Source organism: Thalassophryne amazonica, chromosome 21, assembly GCF_902500255.1.
Source record: "Thalassophryne amazonica chromosome 21, fThaAma1.1, whole genome shotgun sequence".
Lineage (NCBI taxonomy): Eukaryota > Metazoa > Chordata > Actinopteri > Batrachoidiformes > Batrachoididae > Thalassophryne > Thalassophryne amazonica.
In genome coordinates this window covers 34,225,485-34,244,228 of record NC_047123.1, presented here as the reverse complement: position 1 = coordinate 34,244,228, position 18,744 = coordinate 34,225,485, and the positions used below count along the sequence as shown (strand labels likewise).

Genomic DNA, 18,744 nt, shown 5'->3' with positions numbered 1-18,744 from the left:
TGCTGTGCTGTCCATGGTGCTGAAGTGAACATAAATAGCCCTTTCGGTCGCTGTGCGCCTGAATAATTTATTTTCCAGCTTTGTTCTGTTGTAACATTTGCTCACCTCGTCCCCGGATAAAAGCAGGCAGCAGAATGAATCCCTCATCCGAGCTGGATAAGGTCAAATCCTATCGATCGGACTGTGTAAACGCACTTTCTGTTGTCAGGTTCAGACCTCGGTTCGCTTGGAACATTTACGCACCCCATTCCTGTGTTTTAATAAACGATAAAGGGGAAAAGGTGGATTATTACATAAATTTAGCCTCTTTTGACTTTTATTTTGTGCGTGTCGATGCGCTGACACGGCGCGCACGTTTCTCCTCGCAGCAGCAGTGGTCAGGGCGCCGTGCGTAAAAGGCGCGCTCTGGGGTGGGGACCGTTTTGGAGAGGCGGATCAGCGCGAACGGAACACGACTCTGCTTCAACAGGTTGTAGCTCGGATCTCAGCCTCAAACCGACCCTGCAGGACCCAGACCGAGCAGGACGTGTTCAGAAGAACAGTTTGGACTTTGGACAAAAAAAAGCTGCTGACAGATGGAGACTGCGCAGGACTTTTCCTGTCGCCAAGTGTGTTTACAGAATGGACGAATTTCGACCAGATGCTGTGGAGAGCTTGGACTCGGGTCTGAGGACAGTGGATTAAAAATGTTGAAGAAATGTTCTGAGTTGAACAGTGGGAGTCCTGTGTGATGTGGCATTGGTGTTGTGGAACGCGTGTGCTCACAAATTGCCCCCCTCTAGTTTTGTGTCCAAGACGGCGCGTGTAATGAGACCACCATGGCACGGATCCTTCGGCGTACTGTAACGGCTGCATGATGGCATGTCGGAGCGGCTGCTGTTGTGGTTCCGGTCCACTTAACGAAGACAACGCGAGGTTCGTGCTGCTGGCTGTGCTCATCATCATCTACATGCTGTGCGGAGCCGCAGTCTTCTCCGCGCTGGAGCAGCCCAAGGAACGAGAGGCGAAGGCGCGCTGGGAGCAGAGGCTCCACAACTTCAGTCACAAGTACAACCTCAGCAAGAAAGACCTCAACAACTTCCTCAGGAACTACGAGGAGGCAAACCGAGCCGGAATCCGCGTGGACGCCATCCGACCTCGATGGGACTTTACAGGTGCCTTCTACTTCGTGGGAACTGTGGTGTCCACTATCGGTAAGACTCTCGGCACACGCACACCAGGCGCACCTCAGACTAAATTTCCCCGCCAATGAGGTAATATTTGTTTGTTCGTGTGTTTACAGGATTACTCAAAAGTTATGCACTGAGTCATTTCTAGTTTTCATTAATGAGAAATTGCATTATTTTGAAAATCAATTTACTCCATAAAATGTGAGAAAACAGTTAAAAACAAAACAACTAAAATCACACAAGGGAATACTGTATTTCTGGGGTGTTATATAAACCTTTGTGACATCATAAGGCGAGAACATTAAATAGATAAAAGGAACGCTTGGCCACAGATTCAGATCACATACAAAGGCTCAAAAATAAATTATTAGCTTTCAATGAAATGTGGGGAGCAGATGGAAATGCAATCCACTCTTCTCTGATTCAAAAACCAACCAAACACAAAACTGTTTAGATATGTCAGTAGCTTCTGAGAGGAGCAGCAGCAACAACCTTCACAAGCAACTTGATCAGCCTGTGCTTTGTATGTTAAAAGTTGCCTACACGGCCCAACTTAAGGAGTTCAGTTTCTCACCTGCATCTATCTGAACCCAGCAGATTTACAGAGTTAATTATGGAAAACTTGCAGATCCACTGACAGACTATCTCCATTAATGCTGTGCTACACACCTATTTGCAGGGAATGTCAGCTTCAGATCCCAAGTACCCAAGTAGCACTTTGCAATTAAATTTGTCTGAGACTTATGACTTTTAGAAAATGATGCTGAGCAGATCATTAAATGATCATCAAAAGAGTTGAAAAATGTAATATTTTTTCACCTGGTTGATCATAAGACTAACGCTTTCAGCAATTAAAATGAGGCAACTGTTTTTGTAACACACATTTAATGAACATTCTAAAAGAACAGATTGTCCTGAAAACTTTGGCACTGCATTTACATAAATATATCCTCATCTCTGTTTTAAACTGTGCTAATTACGGAGCTTGCTTCCTTTGGCAACTTCAAAAACAACTTCTCACATAAAGTCACAAGTTCTTAAAAGGTTTTCATCACCAAAAATGTATGTCTGAAGGCTGTGAGAAGCTGAACCAACATCCTATTTTCTGGAATATGCTTCAGGCCTTCTCAGCCCACAAATGGATAAAGCCAATACTGATAATGACAGAAAGAATCTGTTCACCTTCACAGCAGAGACTTCTTCTGCAACAGAATTTTTACTCACAGGAAGAATGAAGCTAATGATCTTTGGGTTTCAACACCTTTCTGACCTTTATCCTCATCCGGTCTTCTTATGATTGTTTGTGGCATTTAAATATCACATTGACTCACTCTCATGATTCGATCGAGAGTGATCAGCACTTTGGCATTTAATTGGTTGTATTCCACAGCTGCTTCCATCACATGAGCTATCTTCAGCATCCTCTGTTAATAAAGTGCAATTATATCCAACCACACCAGATAGCACCACCGGCACTGGAACGCACTGAACGGTACAGGCAAAGGAACCATTTACTCAGTTGCTATGGTGACTTGTGGAAGCAATTCAACCATGCACTTATGACCCATCTAACTATGCTTTGATTTTAACCTTATTAAACTAAACTGACCAAGTGGAATTAGATCATGATATCATCACGAAATGTAGTAGATTTTGGTGATGTGGCACTCTAACCCTAACGCTCCACGGCAGGTCAACAGAACAGCCCAGTCTCATGGCAGATTGTGATACAATCATGAAAATCTGCTACATTTCATAAGGGTATCATGATCTAATAGATTAGATTATTTTACAAAAGATGCTGTTTTACAAGCACTTCGAATTATGTGAGGAGCGATACATGTACTTTTCACTAGCCCTCTGAGATCACTAAAGGTGATTACATCATGGTTTTCATGAACAGTTTTAGCTTCCTCATGATGACTTTATAAGTCTTATAACAGCCATATTAGTTTTTAAAGAAAAATGGTACTGTACTACGAGAAGGTGCATGTGGAGGCGACAGTACTCACTCAAACTAATACCTTTTGATCTTTTACCCAGGATCCTGACAATTCACGGGATCCCCAATAAGTTGCTGGACATTATAGCCGGCCTGTAGTCATACACAGGCAAACACGGTGAGTACTGTGGGGAGTGACCGCAGAGTCTCTCACTTCTTCCTGCTGAATTCTGGCATTCTTCAGGGATGTGTTCTGGCTCCTACTCTTTTAAATACTTGCATGGACTGAGTCTTGGGTAGGTTTGTGAAGTCCAGCATCTTTTGTGTCTTTTTTTGGTGAGGAAAGGATTACTGGCCTTGACTTTGGAGACAATACTGTGATCTTTACTGAATCAATGGATAACCCAATTGCAGTGCTTGAGAAGCTGAGTGAGGACTCCAAATATCTGGGTCCATGATGGCATAGGATCCAGGCTTTTAATGTCTTCCTGGACCTGGCCATCAGAACTGTATTTGTATGCAGTGAAAATGTTGAACTAGTGGAGAGATTCATTTATCTCAGCAGTAACATTCATATGTGTGGATCCTTGGCCTTTCAGGTCAAGAGATATCTGGCAAGAACTTATGAAGTCAACCAGTTGCTGGACAGAGGTGTCTGGCGATGTCTTAAAAAGGTTTGAAGACCAGTTGCGTCAATGTCATATTTGAATGTGCGTAAACAGTAATACTTGAAGGAAAGCACGTCTATAAATCAAAGCTTAGTCACACCTGTCATATTTGAAAGAAAATTCCACCTGTACCCCAGCTGGCAACTGGAGAACCGATGTGATGTGGAGGCAATCAAATCCTCCACATGAGGTCTGCTTATGGAAAAGACGTAATTAATCAAAATTGCAGATTTTGCCTTTTACGTCATGAGGCTCTCGTCATGGCACCAACGGCTCTCGTGTTCCTACCACGTGGAGGAGATTTTTTTTCCTGTGCAGATTGACAAATTAAGGTAGGTTCACAAAAAATAAAAACGATATTTGGATTTGCAGAAAAGCAGGAAAGTGAGGAGAAATGGTTTGTTGAGCTTTGATTGTTAAATGAAGGTTGAAACAAGTCGTCAACATGCGTGGCCACTTTGGATCCTCTTTTCCTCATCTGACAACATCTAGAACAGCCAGATGTCTCAGTTTTCTTGAGGATAAGCTGAATTTTGACATTGATGACAAAGGGGGGAAAAATTATAAAACTGAGCTTTGGCTAGTTTCAAAATATACAGTGAGATGTTAACCACACAGCATTGGAAGCATCTCAGAGATTAAAGTGAGAAACAGAGACAGCGTGTTACCAATAGCAACCTAGTGTCTGAATGTCATAACGGCAATGTTGATCCAGTAATTAGCCACATTGCTTTTTAACACAAAGGAGCTGAGATTTTTAAAAGGTAAATAGATGGCCATAGTTACCTTCTTCAAACGGTGAATAAAATAGAGATTTATTTCTTAATCAGCTGAATCAAATCCGATTAATGTTCCCCACTGGGCGGCTCTGCTAAATGTCAGTCTTCATATGCCTCGTAGGGGACAGTAATTGTTCACCTGTTGGTGTTCTTCCTTTAAACAGAGTAAAATTCATCCCTATTAACATCGTCATCAGTCAAACAAACACTCATTACAGGGTTCCATGAATATCATGTCTGAATTTGTGTTTGCTGTATGAGACACACCTGCTAACTGCCCTTGGTGGGACACACCCACATTTATAAGAATGCTGCTTTATCATAAAAATAGGGTCAAGAGACCCTGAAGTCCTCTGGACAAAGAAATAGTGACTTCGACCAAATATGGGGATAGTGGCATTAATGATTCAAGGTCAATGAACATCTCTCTGTATATAGACATTGACAATGAATCTACTGTATGTCCATTTAATTTGGGCAGGGTGGTGGCCAAGTGCTTTGTCCACTTGTTTCCACTGTGCAAGGTTCCCGGTTCGAGATCCCCCTTGCTCATTCTAAATGTGGGAGTTGCATCATGAATGGCAAAAATTGTGTCAGATCAACGTGGAGGTCCGTTCATGAAAAACAAAGGAAGAAGCCAAAGGGCTTAGTTTTAATAAAAACCAGATGCAAAGATGGGACACATTTCAACAAACTGCTTTATGTTTTTTATGTCTTCCAGGGTTTGGAATGACAACTCCTGCCACCATTGGAGGGAAAGTCTTCTTGATGTTCTATGGCCTCCTTGGCTGTTCGGCCACCATCCTGTTCTTCAATCTCTTCCTGGAACGTGTCATCACGATCATTGCCTTTGTCCTCAAGTTCTGTCACAAGTATCACGATAACCTCGCTGTGCTGCAGCAAAATGGCCAGCGGGCATCTGAGGAATGTGGAGCAAGTAGAACGAGTGGAGGTGGAGCAGGCAAAAGAGAAACTCTGGTCGGCTGGAAACCTTCAGTCTACTGTGTCGTGCTCATCCTAGGTGCTGCTGCCATCTCGGTGTCTTGCTGTGCCTCGCTGATGTACTCGGCAGCTGAGGGCTGGAGCTACCTGGACTCACTTTACTTCTGCTTTGTTGCCTTTAGCACCATTGGATTTGGAGATATGGTGAGCAGCCAGCAGGTTGTCTATGAAGGCCATGCCACAGACACATATCGACTGGGCAACTTCTTCTTTGTCCTGACTGGAGTCTGCTGCATCTACTCTCTCTTCAATGTAATTTCCATAGTAATCAAGCAGGTTCTCAACTGGCTGCTGAGGAGGCTGGAGTGTCGCTGCTGCTTCTCCACTAAGGGTCCCCACCCACACAGATACCCCCGACGTAACATTGTGGCCCCTGATCATCTTCGTGTTTGCAGAGAACTGTCCATCGAGACAGATGCAATCAATGATAGTGAAACGGACACTGGACGCAGGATGTCTGGGGAGATGATCTCCATGAGGGACTTCCTGGCAGCCAACAAGGTGAGAACTTCAAGGATGCAGCAGCACGGATGGTGTGACAGTTTATGCCCAATTCAATCCAAACTTTTGTTACACACAAGCATGCGCTGGTGCTGTGCTTCACTAGATCCACAACTCCACGGAAACCATCTTGGGTCACGGATGGCAACGACCCAGGCAGACTCTCTAAAGTAACCATCTATCTGGCACAGCCAGGTGAAACGTGAGCGTCCTCTTTGCCTTCTCCACCTACTGGGGTCCTCAACACTCAGCCACCTACGTGCTGAATTGTGCACAGAGAAACAGGCCGCATGGCCAAAATGTTGTAGCGGATGCTCCCTGACAATGCAAGTGATAATCCTCAGCCTAGTCTCTTAGTAACCGCTCGTTTGATACAGAGTCACTCCAGCAGTACCCAAGAATCCTTTGATGACACTTAGGACCAAACACATCCAGTCGTCATTGGTTAACATCCAAGACTCACAACCAAGACAGGCAGCACGAGGACCCTAAAGAGTTGGACTTTGATTTGCCTGCAAATATATCAGTATGCTAGCAATCCCACATAATACAACCAGAAATCTCCTTAATTTACCTCAAGATTTGCTTTCAAAACATTTGCTCTGCGCGACAGTACATCCGGCGAGAATTTGGTTACTGAGCATGACTGGTTCCAAGTAAGCACCTAGAAATTTCAGGCTGGTTAAATCAAAACACTAACATTTCTACGTAGTTTACCTCAATGAGGTCCTCAAACAAATGTTAGAACTTCCAGGTCTCAGCCACTGAGGTGATTTATTTTTGCGACTGGTGGGGCCATTTGCTGTGATTGGCTTGAATGTTTGATTTTGTTTGTTTGATTTTACAATATCCGTGTTTAAGCTATTATAAATGTTGCAGTTAGGTCAAGATCCATTCTGACTTTAAAATTCTGAGGTTAGGTATCACAGCACTCTTTTCTTCATCCTCATGTGATCTGTTTGTGCAATCGGTGACGTCTGACAAAGATGATAAAAAACGAACAATAAACAGAAGGTTTTGTAGGCTGCATGCAGGAACTCGTTTACTGAATACCAATGTACTTATCACCCCTTCAGTCGCACTTCTATCCACTTTCAAGTGTCAGTTGTTCACAAATTTACATAACGGGCTCCTGACATTAGAGAGAAGAGGACTGAACATCGAGCTACTGAATGTCAAGAACATGTTCACTGCAGGGTTACTTTTGCCTGAATCTTGCACTTGTTGAACATTATGAATAAAATACCTGAATGATCTCCAGACAAAACTTGAAAACCGTTACCTTTTATACCTTTTAACTATCATCAAAGCATGTCAAAGTTTGTGACAGAACACGTCGAAAATCCCTACACAGATTCAACAAGACCGAGATAGTGTGAGACCACGTGTTTGGAACCTCTAACAAGTAAGGACAAGAATGGAGTTTTAACTGTAATATGAGCATCGTCTTATCAAAGACGGGCAGTTTGGAGCCGCATTTCAAACCAAGAGCAGTCAGAGATTTCTGACGTCCACCAATCCAGATCTGGATCACCTCCAAAATTCAGTGGAGTCTTCCATGCCCTAATATCTATCTGTGGTGAAAATTTTGTCAAAATCTGTGCAATAATTTTAACGGAATTCTGCTAACAGACAGACAGACAAATAAATAAACGCTGATGATTTTATTACGTCCTTGGCGGACACAATAAAGTACAACACAGTGAAATGGTCCTATGCACCCAAAAACTGCTGGAGCTGAAGGGCCAGTGAGCATCAACATCTTCAGTCACATTCTTTAAAAATACAAGAAAGCTCTTAAGGATGGCAACATTATTAAAGAAGCGTTTGTCAAGGCTGCAGGCACATTTTTTGGTGGCTGTATAAGAATAAAATGGATATGTTGGCTCCTATTCAGGAAGTGCAATTACCCTGAAACACTGTTACAGCGTGATGTGAGGGAACAGCAGCAGATTGAAGAATGACTGATGCATGTCAACATTTTTCTCCTCAGTTTGATGATATGGTGGATGTGACAGTTATGTTTCCATCAGAATGATTTTAGGAGATGTGCATGCTAACGCAGAGCTACTCACCATTTTGCTAGTGAACGGACCCCAGGAGCTTTGGATTAAGTGTTCCTGGAAGCCCAGTGAGTTAAATTTGGAACTGAAAGTTAAGGATAAAAATGCAAACATGATCTGCTGCCGTGGTGCCACCTGCAGAACTTTACTGACATGCAGGTGGAACTTCAACAACAGGAAGGTTTTGTGCAGGTTGACGGCGCATGCTGTGAGGAGCATGTTCTCAAAATCTTGTCAGAATCCGAGTCGTGTTCAAAATCAGTTATAGAACAAACAAATATTTCTGCGTTTGTTGACTTCTTGATCTCTGCTGTCCTACAGGTGAATATGGCCCTCATGCAGAAGCAGCTGTCGGAGATGGCTGCCGGGCAACCAAGACAAGCCAACTCCACCGTACACCAAAACGGTTTCTCAGGAGGGGTGGGCGCACTTGGCATCATGAACAACCGGCTGGCAGAGACGAGCGAGGACAGATAGAAACACAACATGAACACATTTCCAGAGAACCAAAGCTGAAGGAACCTCAGCGTACGGAGCATTCCCAATGAGCTCATCAAATACCTTTGAAGACTGGCAGAAAGATAATGACTGGTTTCTGGAGTTTTTGTCTTCTGTTTTTGTAGGGAAATCAGTTTCCATATTTGGGAAGGTGATTGTGTGTGTGCGTGTGTATGTGTCGGGGGGGCTGTTATTTTCTAAGCTTTAAATTAAACATATTAATCCCCTTTTTAGAAAGCTAATAAAGCTTCTTAAAAACCGATCTCAAAGTCACAGAAAAATACCTCACAATTACATATTAGGATTCTCGAGGTGGATTTATGTAGTTCAGGCATGAAAATTCCTACTTGCAGAGTTCACATGAGACAGGTCACCTAATCAGAGCTTTTTGAGGTGATGTTGCTAATGGCTCATTCACACTCTGACAATTAGTCCATAATTTACTGACAGAGAGTGAAAACTTGATTAATGTTGACCAGCGCCAAGGTCTAACAAACTCCACAGCAGCCAAGTGGACATCAATTGGCCAACGCTGATCCTTGCCATAGTCCTGGAAAAGTTTTCAATGTGCTTAAAATCTTTGACATTCATGCTAAAATGTTAGCAAGAGTTGAGCTCCGCTACAGCTACGTCACTGTTGGGTTTGCACCCTATTTTAAAGAAATGAGAGGCACAAACACTGTAAAGAAACCAGTCAGAGAGAGACAAATATATATATTTTATGCTCTGCACAGAGGAGGAGGGTAAGAAGCAGCTTGTAAGTGCTCAACTCCAAAGCTCTCCTAAAATCCCTTCCTCTGGCTCAGCTTTTTATTTAGTTCACCAACATGAAAAAAAAAAACAAAAAAGGACAGTCAGGGAGAGGTTACACATGAGTCATGTCTCCATGAGGGAGATCGCAAAGCAAAGTGGCTGGAACCTTCCATTCCTGCAACATGAGCCTTGTGGCTCGTCAAAGCAGGATAAGGCACTTTGCTCAATTTGCTCAATCATGAAGAATGCAGACAAGAAGTCTTTCTTTTTAAAACCTCCTCTTCTCACAAAGAGACGTAGTCATAAAAGGAAATAAATGTTAATATAAGCATGAATTATATAAAATAAATGATAATATAAGCATGAACTATATAAAATCCTTGACAGTCACCTTTGCTAGAACGCTGTTACAGCTCCCCCTGAAACCACAGGCCAACATCAGAGGCTTGATTGGATGCACCACCTCCTCTGGATCCCTTGGGCGTGAAAGAATATGTAGAAACTGGCTAGATGACAATAACATCAAGTTTATGTAGACTACATCACGTGATGTCTCAAATGTTGAGTCAACGATCAGCTCCACCAAGCTACGCTACTGCTCTACGGCATGAGCTACTAATGTACCCACCCTTTGATTGCCAAAGTTAAGCTATGTTCAATGGTAAGTCAGTGAGTCATCAGCAAACGTCGCCCTCTGCTGAACTACGTTGACCTGCATTGAAGACAGGAAATTTGGACCCCTGGAGCGAGCCTTCTCAATTTTTGAGAATCTGTTATGTCAGCCTACGTCAGCCACGCCACGTCATAGTGTGAATGGGCACCAACAGTCAGTGGAAAGTCAGACGTTGTACTGATGTCAATAGAAATGTACTTACACAACATGGCAACATGCTGTTGGTGGTCAACTGCAACAGTTCAATTTGCTAACCTTTTTCTACTTTGGTTTAATAAGTGCTAAATGTTTCAGGTAACAATACATGGTGGAAGCCTAGCAGTTTTGGGGCAGCCACACCTAAGAAAAGGCAGTTAGAAGCAAGTTAGCACCAAGTTAACTGTTCTTGAAAAGACTTTCTCACAAGTTGATCTGTGTTCTGATATAGCTTAGTATGCTAGTGCTCCACAGACTGTGTGGGCACATTGCATAAAGAGCAGATCCCCTCAGTTGGCACAGCTCACAAAGCCCTTCTATGACATATGTCACGCACATCTATAACAAGTTATTTCAAACATAGGTTTCGTTTTGTAGCACGGCAATTTCTCCAAGCACAGTTGCAGCATTGTGGGTTTTTGCAGATTTTGAACATAAAAGCCCAAATATACACCAAGTATTAAAGGCAAATGAAAAGCCTTTTTGCAAAATATGCCCCCTTTAAAAGCCTGATGCGCTCCAGTATTTCACATCATGTTTTACACTCATCTGGTTTAATGCTTTACGGTTCTACGAGCCCATTCACTGCAAATGACACCAACAGGCAATATTGCTTAAATGAAATTGTAACATGCATTCAATAAAGCAACACACAAAAATCTAAACTGGTGTCATTAAAGAACAGAACAGCTGAAAGTCGGCCTTCAACAGAGAAGATGCATCTCAGTGATACAGGCTGATTAAATCTATTCAGCGCGCAGATGAAATTTTCACAGCCACACTGTGTCCTGACTGAAAAGCTTCTGTCTGCATTCATCAGTCATTGTGTGAAAACCAAATACAAAGTGTCCCAGAAGGACTCCCAGCAGAATGGGTCTGATTCTGAGGATTGAACGCACTTTGTGAGGTTTGGGTTATAACTCGTAGTTTGCAGCGTGAGTGGTTTTGCAGCCTTGTTACACCAAGATGATGTGATGGATGCAGTGAAATGTGGAATGAGCACATGGTCCCAGACATAAGAGAGAAAATGAAATTAATAAGCAAGGATGGAGCTGGAGATTTGCCCTTCACCTCTGACCTTGATCATTTACTGATCCAAAGTTAAATCAAATCATTTCTTCCACTCTGTACACCCAGTGCACCTGCCACATTTGAACAAAGTAAGATCAAGCATTCTTGAGACCAAGCTGATCCAAAGAGCTTCAGCAGAATGAAGCAGTTCCAAAGCCCCACTTCATGCAGCGTGTCGAGCTGGTCAATGCTCCTGCAAAACCCAGACTCATGCATGTTGTGCACAAAAAGCTGCCCCCTGGAGGAGAGGATTGTGGGAAAACAGTGTTGAGTAATTGAAGCATCTCTGCTGCTGTTACTGTCAGAAAAATCACATGAAATACAAAACGTGTGGTTTAAAGACGCCGTCGTGTCCTCTACTGCAGAATCCTCCAGGCTCCATCTGTGACATCACCATCTTTTATTGTTTCTTTTAATGCTGGTGTATAATTCTAGAATACAATAAAATGAAAGAGAACACCACCTTCCTGTGTTGTCTGTGAAATAAAACTATCAAACCAACAAGGAAAGAATATGCTGTAGTATTTTTGCACTGGGTCATGATCAGCCAGGATTATTTAAAGTATTTTGAAAATAAATGAGTCTGTGAGTCATCTGAACGTTGCCAAATATTTTTCAGTTCACAGCACAAAGTGAGACGATCCAGATGGAGTGGTGTGAGAAAACACACGTGTGTGATTCCAAAACCAGAATACAAAATTTAAATAAATAATAATATGACAAAAATAATGAAGAGCTCAGTTTCACAAAATCATGTTCTCATATAAGTTCGTTTTTTCTGAAGGTACTCGAAGATGCTGACAGAAAAAAATAAAATAAATAAATAAACAAAATAAACTGTAAAGCGAAAAATCCTCAGATCTGAGAAACTCAAAGTTTAGAATTTTCCATCAGAAATTATTAGAGATATTTTAATATGAAGTGAAAGAAGGTCTAATCTATTAAACGTGGATGAGATAGACTTTTGGATTAATTCATTAAGGGGCTGATGAAATTCAGTCAACCCCTTCAGCTTTTACGTGTTTGTCTTTTTTTTTTTTGTTTGTTTTTATTAGATCTAATTTAGAAAATTTAATTCAAGCTTCTTCACGGACTTATTCAAAATAATAAGGATGAGAAGAAAAGAAGAAAAAGAATTCAAAAATATAACTAATAGTAAAATAAAAAAAATTAAATCATTTAAATTGTGTAGTTTATAAAATATGTTCTTAATTTCTACAGTACATTTGTGTAAAAGTAAGTAGTACATATGACTTGTAGTGGGAAATGACAGATTTCATTAGTTTAGAGGATTAATATAAATAACCGGTTAATTAATGTAGGACTTGCAGCATGCGTGTGGTTTCTCTTTTTTTAAGAAACAGAAATAACTGATCAGTTGGAAGCTGGACCACAAACAGGTGTTTGACTGTAGCAAAATAAATAAATAAATAATACATTTAAAAAGTTAGTGGATGAATATGAGACTTTCTGATCCCACAGTGCTTATTTGTATTTTTATTTATTTTGACGTCGAGGTTTAGATTCTGCAGTACACTTTGTACCATTAGGCGGCGGTAGCGCACCATATCAATAGTTTTCGATCGACATATAACATTAAGAAGAAGAGGAGCGTCATCTCTTAGCGACAAGTTAATAATGGTAAGTGAGCAAGCACTTTTCTGTGTGGATTTTATTTTATTTTTTATTACATTTAAATCTGATTATTCCAAATAAAGCGTTGATATCGCGGGAAGAACGGCTGTCTTGTTTCCGCGTAGGGTCAGGTATTTTATTAGTGTCTGTAACGTTGTAACGGTTATATTTTAAGAAGAGTATGCTAACTGTGTTAGCTTTCGGCTCGTACTCAGCTCTTCGATCTTTTATTTATATTTAAGTCAAACCAACGATATTTCTGACTGGAAGCGGCTGTCACGGTGCAGAAAACATCACAATATAAAGCAACAGACACATTCAATGTGCTATTTTAAGCTGATGATAGCTCAGATTTGTGTTTGGTCGGATGTATTTGCTGCTGATCTGTTAATCTGATCGATATGATCAAATAAACAAATTTCCAGGGTCAAAGTCAGAGTGGAGGCCACGGTCCAGGAGGAGGCAAGAAGGACGACAAGGTGAGAACCACACAGCTTAAACTGTAAAATTCACTGCCTTGAGATTTACTGGCAGCCACACGTAGTTTCACATAATGATCATAAATAATCAGTGCTTGAAATTTAAACCTTACTATTTTCTTGCAATTCTTGTTTCTGGTGGTGCTCACGGTAGGATAAGAAAAAGAAGTATGAACCTCCAATTCCAACCAGAGTTGGCAAGAAAAAGAAGAAGACCAAGGGACCAGACGCTGCCAGCAAACTGCCACTGGGTGAGGAACGGAAATAAAGGAAAGGATTTAAAGCTTTCACGTCACAGAAGAGAAGCATTATATTAATCAGCTGAGAGTTTTATATCATCCTCACTGCTGTTAACTAGTGCAGAATTACCATTTAAAAATAAACTGCAAACAGACAGTTATGGTATCATCCAGTGTACTTGATGGCTGTATTTTGAGCGTGTTTTAAGTTTACACGTGCTGATCTGTGTCTGCTGTCCAGTTACTCCTCACACCCAGTGCCGTCTGAAGCTGCTGAAGCAAGAGCGGATCAAAGACTACTTATTGATGGAGGAGGAGTTCATCAGGAACCAGGAGCAGATGAAGCCCCTGGAGGAGAAACAGGAGGTACTAACCTGACTGCAGATCATGCTTTCTGTTGTTGTGTTGGTATATATGAGGAAAATTTGGACAAAATGTCCTATTATTTATTTATTTAAACAGGAGGAGAGGTCAAAGGTGGATGACCTGCGAGGAACTCCCATGTCTGTGGGCACTCTGGAGGAAATAATTGATGACAACCATGCGATTGTTTCCACCTCAGTGGGATCAGAACATTATGTCAGCATCCTGTCCTTTGTGGATAAAGATCTACTGGAGCCAGGCTGCTCTGTCTTGCTCAACCACAAGGTTCCACACACACTGACCAGCCTTATTTTTCTTTTATCCTCATGCACCTGTTCATCATTGATCATTTCCCTGAAACAAACATACGTATAAAAGCTGTGGAGCAAATTCTAACTGGATTTCTTGTGTTTGGTGGGTGTCTTGTAGGTCCACGCTGTAATCGGGGTGCTGATGGATGATACAGATCCTTTAGTGACTGTGATGAAGGTGGAGAAAGCCCCACAAGAAACTTACGCAGATATCGGAGGACTTGACAACCAGATCCAAGAGATCAAGGTCAGTGATTCATCCACTTACTTGTAATCTTTGGGTTTGAGGTAGTGAACACATAAACATCATCCAGTTTTCCAGCACCAGCATTCTTTCCTTTCAGTCGCTCTTCAACAAGTCACAGATGCCAAACATAAACTGATCTGCTGAAGTTTTCATGTCGTGATATGAAATGGAGCAAGCAAACATGCAGCAGACTGCTTTTGCTCAAAAATTAAATTAAGAGTCTCAGATAATCCAACAGCCCTCATAAAAAGTATGTTTTGACTACAACCTGTGGAATATTGACTTAATTATTCTGCTGTGTGCTATTCAGATAGTTGTGTGTCGGCAGCTTTACCCCTTAAGTGACAATATTAGATTGAAATGATGTAATTCTCTCTGCAGTTATCCCATAAGTTTTCACAGCAGGAAAATCTGTCAGTCACTCCAGCAGCATAATTCACTTCCACATTCTGTGCTCAAATACAGATTTATAACATGCTTACATGAGGTAATTTGATTAGTGATCATCATACTATTGTAATGAGTTGGTTCACAGATGCACGCCCCTGTGCACTCAAGCTTAATGACATGTATATTAAATTTATAAAATGATGCCTTTTCAACTCGGAGTCAAACTAATCTCAACAACATGTCTTGGACTTAATTTATATCAATCTTTAAAAATGCAAACAGTATGGTAAATCTGTCTGGAACAGGCAGTTCTCAAAAACTGTGACTATACTACAAGACAACCAGTGAGGGAAGCCACCCAGACACCTATGGCAATCCTGAAAGAGTTTTCTGCTTCAATTTTTGAGAACTCTTCTTAGAAATTTTGATATAAAGAAGCCTGAGTTAAATGTTTCTGGCAGCACTGTAGAACTTTGTATCTCTTCAGTAGTTTTTCCTGAGACTGTGGACTTGATGGTCCTGCTCCGTGTGTTCAACAGGAGTCCGTGGAGCTGCCTCTCACACACCCCGAGTATTATGAGGAGATGGGTATCAAGCCACCCAAAGGTGTCATCCTCTACGGTGCACCAGGCACAGGTGAGCGAGCCCTGTGAAATAATTTACTCTAACCAGTAATTAACAGCTCTACAACAGAATGTTTAAAATAAAAAAAGGATCTCTGCTATTGGTCGATTATGCACCCTGTCCTGAACGAGGATTTACACAACTTATTATTTTTTTGTTGTTGTTGTTACTTATAAGGGAAGACGCTGCTCGCTAAGGCCGTAGCCAATCAGACATCAGCCACTTTCCTGCGTGTGGTGGGATCCGAGCTGATCCAGAAGTACCTGGGAGATGGGCCCAAGCTGGTCCGAGAGCTTTTTAGGGTGGCAGAGGAACACGCCCCCTCCATCGTCTTCATCGATGAGATTGATGCCATAGGCACAAAGAGGTAAAACGACATTGGTGCTTTAAATGTGAGAATGAGAGCATTAGACGTGCTGGGATTCATGTGAACGTCACAAGGACAAAGTGACTTAAAAACAAATTTGTGAAGGACAACGTTAAAAATACATCATCTTGTAGGTATGACTCAAACTCGGGAGGTGAGCGGGAGATTCAGAGGACAATGCTGGAGCTGCTCAACCAGCTGGACGGCTTTGATTCACGGGGCGATGTCAAGGTCATCATGGCCACCAACCGGATAGAAACGCTGGATCCTGCCCTCATTCGACCTGGTCAGCAGGGGCGGGAGTTTGTGCTAAATTCACTGTTCATTGTTATTGACCCATAGTTACTGCTCCTACGTGAAGAATTGCATTTAGAACGCCGCTTCTCAATCAGACTCTATTTTCTTTTGTTCTGCACCTCAGGCAGAATTGATCGTAAGATCGAGTTTCCCCTCCCTGATGAAAAGACCAAAAGGAGGATCTTCCAGATCCACACCAGCCGCATGACGGTGGCGGACGATGTTACGCTTGATGACCTCATTTTGGCAAAGGACGACTTATCGGGAGCAGACATAAAGGTCAGAGACAAAATGTTTCAGCTGCTCACAGGAGCTGAACTAAAATCCACAAACCACTGCTCAAACTGAGTCCTGGTACTGAAAGACAGTATTTGAGTCAAGTACAAACATCTGACGATTTCTGCCATTAACTTTGCTGCCCTCTTGTGGCATTTTACAGAATAACATTTAAGTGCTTCATAATGATCCTTTCAGTGTAAAGATAAACTTACATGGAATAAACGCTTAAAAAGTGGCTGTTTTAAACTTGAGGATGGATCTTCACTAACTAGAACTGAAACTTTATTTTCAGCATGGGTGATTAAAACCATAATCATTGGTTTTCTTAAAGCTGACGTCACTTTGGTGCATTTGTGCTGCAGGCTATTTGCACAGAGGCGGGACTGATGGCTTTGCGAGAGCGCCGGATGAAAGTCACCAATGAAGACTTTAAGAAGTCAAAGGAAAACGTCCTGTACAAGAAGCAGGAGGGCACACCGGAGGGCCTTTACCTCTAACTTTACTCACCTACAAAACACCGTGTGAGATAGCAACCAGTCGCTTCTAGTATGAGTTTTGGGTTTTTTTTTTTTTTTCTCTGCACATCCTGTCCTACTTGTCCACCACTCTTGTTACCGTTATGATAAATAAAATGACAAAATGTATCTGTAAACACTGTGGTCATGGTGGGTTCTGTGTCATCTGTATGTAGTGTGCAGGAGCTGCTGACGTGTGTTCCTTTTGACTGAATATTAACAAACCGTGCTGTTAAAACTCAATTAGTCACATGAATTATTCAGCTCATCCAGCCTTTGCTGTTGCCGTTAGTGTCAGACTGAATCATTTATATCAATATGCAACTTTTTGTTTTAAATTACAGGCTTAAGACGTGGTTTCTCAGTGCTGCAACAATCTTTATAGGATAAGAGCTGCGTAATTTTTGTGCACAATTAAGAAGTTTAAGTCGTACATGTGGCACTTTGAGGTCAGTGCGTGCTCCATCTCAGTCTGTGATTTACATTCACATGAGCCTTTAGGTTACTGCAGCGCGGGTAAATAAATCCAGCTTCGCTGGCCGTGCAGTTGGACTGCAGGGTGACATGGGGAGAACTGCATCTCCTTGATTTAATTCCTCTTGATGTGGAGCCACATGGAATTTGGTGCTCAGCAGAAAAGCGGTCCCGTGCAGCACAGAGCTGCTCTGTGGGGCCGTCTTCAGGTTCCAACACTGCTGCTGCAGCCTTTCACACTAAATCAGTCACGCCGTTCAACTGCAGCACCAGTCAGCAAACCCACGGAGAAAAAAAACCAAACATTTAAATCAAAGTCTGACACACTGGACCAAAGTAGGGAGAAGGTTACAGGAGGTGGAATGTGTTTGTTTTTGTGCGCCGCTGCTCTAAACTCAACTGATGGGAGATATGACCAGCTTTGAAAAAAGATCCAAGGTGGACCTGCATGTTGATTTGGCACATGTTTTATGCCAGATGCCCTTCCTGATGCAACTCCACATTACATGGAGAAATGTAATGTGGGGTTTGAACCAAGAACCTTCCACACTCAAACCAAGTGCACTAACTCGTTGGCCACTGTTCCTGCTGAGTGACTACGTTCCAGTAATATGTACCATTTCTTTTGTAATAATTTATTGGTCAAGGTCATGCGTCTCCAAAGGGAATTTAGTCATTGTTGCCTTAGTTTACTTTTGAACATGGCTAAAACTCAGGCTGACAAACATTAATATACATTTGCCTGCAGCAAGATTAGACATTTTCTTAACTACCTAGACCGTGGCGAGGCATTGCTAGCTGCCTAGCTAACCTTCTTGTGATCAACAAAATAATATATTTCTGTCCTGCGTTGTCTTTCAACTAACTGCAAATTATAATGTTTGGGAATCCTTAACATTTTTGGCAGAATTTTTTTTTTTTTATTGCCTTATTTGACAGCCAGCGTGAGATCCCTCGCCGTCTTGAACACTTTGTTTCCTGCACCTCGGGTGGCAGAATTAGTTTTTCCAAGAACAGTCAAGGAAAGCTTCCATGTGAAAGCTCAAGACTTATGTCACTCACATAGAGGCACCAAGGCCCAGCAAACCGATGCTTATCCCAGGATACTGTCGCATGAAGTGGCTGAGGGTCTACAATGTCCCTTGGATGGGATGCCAGTACATCACAGGTTAACCCCCCCAGCCAAGGCCGGTATCCATTTACAGCTGGG

The 18,744-nt window shown here is 42.0% G+C and overlaps 2 protein-coding genes and 1 long non-coding RNA gene across 3 annotated transcripts; all 3 read left to right on the top strand.

Moving 5' to 3' along the window:
- Positions 1-824: 824 nt before the first annotated feature.
- On the top strand, positions 825-8,686 carry LOC117503443 (potassium channel subfamily K member 13-like). The gene is made up of 3 exons (XM_034162671.1): positions 825-1,193; positions 5,280-6,061; positions 8,446-8,686. Exons 1-3 carry the CDS (start codon positions 854-856, stop codon positions 8,599-8,601), a joined length of 1,278 nt encoding a protein of 425 aa, XP_034018562.1. The 5' UTR covers positions 825-853; the 3' UTR covers positions 8,602-8,686.
- A 2,124-nt stretch (positions 8,687-10,810) lies between these two features.
- LOC117503029 lies at positions 10,811-11,893 on the top strand. Its single transcript, XR_004558460.1, has 2 exons — positions 10,811-11,644; positions 11,680-11,893. It is a non-coding gene; the product is annotated as an uncharacterized LOC117503029 (long non-coding RNA).
- A 988-nt stretch (positions 11,894-12,881) lies between these two features.
- LOC117503130 (26S proteasome regulatory subunit 4) lies at positions 12,882-17,060 on the top strand. Its single transcript, XM_034162304.1, has 11 exons — positions 12,882-12,955; positions 13,375-13,428; positions 13,583-13,679; positions 13,909-14,033; positions 14,130-14,315; positions 14,460-14,588; positions 15,518-15,614; positions 15,780-15,969; positions 16,104-16,255; positions 16,391-16,545; positions 16,908-17,060. The coding sequence occupies exons 1-11, from the start codon at positions 12,953-12,955 to the stop codon at positions 17,040-17,042; spliced, it is 1,323 nt and encodes a 440-aa protein (XP_034018195.1). The 5' UTR covers positions 12,882-12,952; the 3' UTR covers positions 17,043-17,060.
- The last annotated feature ends 1,684 nt before the right edge of the window (positions 17,061-18,744 follow it).